Source organism: Myotis davidii, unplaced genomic scaffold, assembly GCF_000327345.1.
Source record: "Myotis davidii unplaced genomic scaffold, ASM32734v1 scaffold3621, whole genome shotgun sequence".
Lineage (NCBI taxonomy): Eukaryota > Metazoa > Chordata > Mammalia > Chiroptera > Vespertilionidae > Myotis > Myotis davidii.
In genome coordinates this window covers 28,569-34,150 of record NW_006291124.1, presented here as the reverse complement: position 1 = coordinate 34,150, position 5,582 = coordinate 28,569, and the positions used below count along the sequence as shown (strand labels likewise).

The window sequence follows — 5,582 nt, the reverse complement described above, 5'->3', positions numbered from 1 at the left end:
AACTCACTGAAGGATTTAAAGAAGGTGGGGATACTCAAACATGCATTTTAGGAAAACCATTTTGGTTGCAAGGAGACAGCAGACTAGGTGGAAGTGAAGCTACAAACAGGGAGCCCTGTGTGTCTGTCAGCTCCCTCCCCACGCTACGGGGAAGCTCATTGTGGGGGAGAAGAACTCAATATACCAAAGCCCAAAGCCCAGATTCTCTGGGAGGGTGTTCATTAGGAGCCATGAATGTGGCCAAAGTTAGAAATCACTCCCAATCCAGCCACTCTGGCCCAGTGACTGGCCAGAAAAAGAAAAAAAAGATTTTATATGCATTCACTAACTATAATTTATACATGTAATCTGTACCTTGGAAGTCCAGGTCTGAGCAACATTGAGTGATCTGAGAGAAAGTTCAGCCAGGGGCCCCACCGAGCATTAATTAGCAGAGCGTTGATGTGCCAGGGAGTCATGAACTGTAAGGACAACAGAGTCAAAAGAGAGCAGAGCTTGAGTCTGGTTTTTTTTTTTTTGTAAATCATTTCCCCACCCCCTAGGACACACTGTGTGTCTGTTGGCCCCCCTGGAAAGGACCCATGGAGCCCTCTCCATCAGCACCAGCATGAGGCTGGGAAAGCGACACCCAAGACAGGAAGATAAGTCCTTCAGTGACTCGTAGGCACATGGAGATGCACTAAAAAGTCTGTAGTAGGCATATCACTGTTGTATTGCATGAGAACCAATCTCATAACAAAAAAATAAAACAAAACAAAACATTATTATTACCAGAAGGAAAACAGCTCCTAAGTAAAAATAAAAAAAATAAAAAATTCTTATGCCATTACCAAGAGGGGTAGCTATTTTCTGTGAACAACTGAAAATGTCAGATATGAATTTCATACTTGACTCTTTGATGGGCTCTGTGACGGACATGTGACAATTCCTGGAAAAGATGAGAGATGTCATATTCAATGTTTCTGTTTTTTGTTTAATTTTGAATTCCAAGAGAAATGCAATAGAAGGAGATTGAAAATCTGGTTACATATTGGAACTTAATGAACAAGATTAATCTATAACTAAATCTGCTCATAAGAGATTTAATTATTTTGGAAAAGTTTATTATTCTCACAACAGCCAGGATCTACACTTAGGTAGAGGTACATCATTGATTTTCAGAAAACTTCAGAAGATTGTTCCTGCATGTGCTGGGCGTCCATGATGCTTTATTTAAAACTTGAAAATCTTCCTGGCTTCTTCTAGTGCTTTCGCATCTATGGGAGGCTTCCTCTGACTGCCAGGCTGCAGAAACTTCTTCACAGGAGGGAGGTTGCTGATCCTGGTTTTCAGAGCCTGCAATGCACAAAGCACAGCCTCAGATGGAGACACAACACCATCCATCATTACACAGGCCGGGGAATCTGAGGACAGACCAACGGAGTCCCCTCCATCAGCACCAGTAGGGGGCTGGGAAACAGACACCCAGCAAGAAAGGAAGATAGGGGGAAGAAAACATAGTTCATTAACACTTCCCCTAGAGACACGGTTAGGACTTGATTCAGTTCACAGTCTTCCGTGTCTTCCTCCCCACATGGAAATCCTGTGTATTCTCACTCCAGTGCAGACAAGGAAGACTAATGTGACTGTCAGAGCAACTCAGGTAAAGGCTCCAAACTGGAGAAATAAATATGTGGGACAACTGGGCTGGAACTGAAGATAGCAAATATAGGTCAACCATGTGGACAGTCAAAAGCAATCTTCCCTGTGAGAGAGAGACAGAAAGAGAAAAGGGACAGTCGGGAGGGAAGCACAGTGTTTGAGAGAAGGAGCAGGAGCTGAGGACAGAGACACTGAGTCCTGGGTTCTTCTCATTGTGAAAGACAAACTGTTCTCTTTGGGGTGGTGTCTGCCTCCAATTTCTTTGGCAGAACAAGATTCATTTCCTGCCTCAGACAGGGACTAAAGCAAATTTTGGAGACCTGGGGGCAGCGGAGCCTGAAAAATTATGTGATCATAACATGGACAGTCCAAGAGCCCAGATATTAGATTCCAAGATGGGGGATGTGGACCTTCCCTCCCCAGGGGTCACCTTTAGCAGCGGGAAGTTGGCCATTAGGCTGGGGTCAATCTCTTCAATATAGTAGATAAGTTCAACCAGGTGAATGTCAGCCCTGCTCAGCCTGTTGCCAACAAGGTAGTGTTGTCCATGGCTCTTCAACACCTGGTGAATTGGAAAGAGAAGATTATGAACACAGGTGCACTCAGGCTGGGTCCCCTGCTCCTGCCCAGATCTCTCCAGCCTGGCTTCCCACCTATGCTGCCTAACTGGGCACGTGAGGAGCATCAAACCACGTTCATTGCCCCTGACTCAGTGAAACAGAGAGAAGAGGGTCTCTGCTGTTCTCACCTCACTCCTTAGCTGATGCCCAGGCTACCATCTCTTTTTCCTTTTCCCATATCACTGGGCTCGCTCTGTGCATCTTGGTCTGGCCCAGGGCTAGCACTGGGTGTGTATCTGTTGGCCCCGTGCCCTACCCTTTGGAGCCCTGAACTTTAGCACATGGCTCTCTCTGTCTCTTTCTCTCTCTCTCTCTTTCCTTCTCTTTGTTTCCTCTCTCACTTGGGCAAAGATCCATCTCTAGAACATCCTTCTTCAATCCCAAGCAGACGATATCAGAGCCTACATTTCTCCTTTACTCATTTCTGTCTGCTCTACTCATTTCCTGATCTATCTCTTTGGAGCCTAATGCAAACCTGGGTCAACTTGAACTCACCATCTCTCTTGCAACATGGGCTCTGTCTCCTAGGTTGCACTATGTTATGATCTGCTGCTGAAATGTCTTAATGTGAACTGCAGTGATACCTGAAACACACTTTGCAATTTATCCAAAAACAATGTCTGATTGATAGAGAGAGGGACTGAGAGATAGAAACTCATGATAAAGCAAACATAATGAAAGATTAATGTTTGTATCCCCATGGTGGGTGCATATGTCTTTAATTATTCTGAATGTATGAAATTTTTCATAATAAAAGTTTTGGGGAAATGCATGATATTTATTAAAATACTAGAGGCCCGGTGCATGAAAATTCATGCACTGGAGGCGGGGGTTCCCTCAGCCCGGCCTGCTCACAGGCTAGGAGCCCTCAGGGGTGGGACGTGACCTGACCATCAGGGGAAGGTGACGCCCTCATCACATCTCTGCTGCTGCCACTGCCAGCAGCACAAGCTTTGACCAGTCCGGGTTACCTGGGCCTCAGGTGGCCCTGGGCGGCTGGGGGGCTGAGGGCGGGTCCAACCACACCATGCACCTGCCATGCACCTTCCCCAGCTGGACTGATAGGACTAGGGGACCCTGGCGGGGCTGAGGGGACTAGGCACCGCCATCTTGTGTCTATGGGCATCACCATCTTTGTGACGATGTGATGGTGAATTTGCATATTCTGTCTTTATTAGATAGGATTCCAGCAATCATAAAGTATAAAGAGAATAAACACACATAGCACCACCAACTAAACATAACACACTGGCAAATACACTTTCAGATCGTGTATGCATATAAAAGAATGGATAATTATTTGGTAAAGAATATGATAAGGTCAAAACCTATTTTGTGCCCTAGCTGGTTTGGCTTGGTGGATAGAGCATCGGCTTGCAGACTGAAGGGTCCCAGGTTTGATTCCAGTCAAGAGCACATGCCTGGATTGTGGGCTTGATCCCCAGTGGGAGGCGTGCAGGAGGCAACCAATCAATGATTTTCTCTCATCATTGATGTTTCTATCTCTCCCTCTTCCTTCCTCTCTGAAATCAATAACAATATATTTTTTTAAAAAACCCTATTTTTTAACATACATTTTTAACTGATGTTATCATGGAGCTCCTTGATTTCAAAGTATCAGTATACTCTAACTACAGTGCCTACTGACCTTGTCATTGAGTGAATGTCCCCTAAACTCTCAGCACCACAAGGCCCAGGAGGGTGATTATTAGATTACTATTAAATTTTCCGATCTTTGAATATGGACGAACACACAAGTAATGAATTAAAAGTTGTAGAATGAAAGAATGTTTCTTAAGTGCTTTTTAATGCTTTATAAAGATGAGAGTGTTAGTGTTAAGCCCCTTTTATACGTAAGCCTCCTGTAGGCTTACAATCATTATTTTGGTTCATAATTTTTATTTAGTTTGATTTCAGGAAACTTGGATCTTGAAATCTTTTTTTACTTTCAAAGGGAAAATTTATGGTCTGCACTACATACAAAATCATGGAACTTTATTTCCTTAGTTTGCATAGCTTTCCTCTAAAGTCTGATGATATATTTTGTAGATTGTTAGTTCCTTAACATCTTTTCATCTGTCTCATCCTCTCCATCCCACTGCCCCCATCTCTGTTTAGATACTTCTCATACATCCCAGAAACACTGTTGGGCAATTGGTCTCATGTTTCCTATGCATGTTGCCAGCATATTTTCTAATAAGTTGCTTTCTTCCTGCTTCTCTTGGATGAAAAGCCCCTTCATGGTGTTCTGCCAAATCTACTGCAACCGCTAGTTTGACTCCCAGAGCCTTCCACAGCCCACACTCTAAATGTGGCCATAAAATGCCATCAGATAGAGGATCTAAATCAGGTCCTAGTAAATTGAACTTTTAGCTCAGTCGGTGTTGCTCAGTGGTTGAGCACTGGCCTATGAAACAGGAAGTCATGGTTGGATTATGATCAGGGCACATGCCCCAGTTGCAGGCTCAATTCCCAGTGTGGGTTGTGCAGAGGCAGTCAATCAATGATCTTTTCTCATCATTGATGTTTCTATCTCTCTCTCCCTCTCCCTTCCACTCTGAAAGCAGTAAAAATATATTTGTTAAAAAAAGAGAAATTTTGCTGACAGATTATAACTTGGGTATAACTGGCACATATCCTCCCCACAGCTGATTTTGATAATAGGCTGGGAGAGTCAGGGTGCTCCATCAGTAGTTAGGAGGGCTCATTGGAAGTGAAGGTCGAAGACCAGGACTGCCCAGGTACCAGTTCTCTTTGTCCTCTAGTCTCAGTTCCCCAAACACTGAACAGCCCACTTACCTTTTCAAAGGCTGGGAGATAACGATTTGTTGTTCTCTCTCTGATCTGGGTCATCTTGGCATCTTTTTGATCAGGTGGGCATAGTGGCAAATGCAGGATCATTTCATTCAAATCTGCCATACCTTCTGAATACATATCAATCCTGAAAGACAACCAGTGCATATTCCAGGAGATATGTTTTTATTGTGCCTAACTGGTCTTCCTATAAGAGGTTTTCCTTTTTAAAAATGACCCAATTGTCAACTGTTATCTGCCTTACATGTTATAGTTTAAAAATGTAAAAGAATGGAGAAACAGGGGAGGGCAACTCCATTGGGTACATTTTTATATGCCAGTCATTCAGCTGTGATATTCACCAAATTTTAACATTTCATATCAAGGTGGATATCTACATCTAAAATTTTTGTTATGCCCATGACCAAATATACTGACAGAGAACATCAGTGAGGTGTCCAGAGTCACAGGCATGGAGAAACGGTGGAGTCATTGCAAGTACCCAGTGAGATGTTACCTAGGGTTTGC

The 5,582-nt window shown here is 43.7% G+C and overlaps 1 protein-coding gene across 3 annotated transcripts in view; it reads right to left on the bottom strand.

The window, feature by feature from the left end:
- Positions 1 to 958: 958 nt before the first annotated feature.
- LOC102753133 (glutathione S-transferase A1) overlaps positions 959 to 5,582 on the bottom strand; it is a 28,566-nt gene continuing 23,942 nt past the window's right edge. For all 3 annotated transcript variants that reach the window (XM_015564331.1, XM_006764309.2, XM_015564329.1), the window contains 3 exons: positions 5,061 to 5,202; positions 2,072 to 2,203; positions 959 to 1,335 (listed from right to left, as the gene is read on the bottom strand). In XM_015564331.1, coding sequence (XP_015419817.1) covers positions 1,213 to 1,335; positions 2,072 to 2,203; positions 5,061 to 5,202 — 397 coding nt within the window. In that variant the 3' untranslated portion in view covers positions 959 to 1,212. The remainder of the gene's footprint in view (positions 1,336 to 2,071; positions 2,204 to 5,060; positions 5,203 to 5,582) is intronic.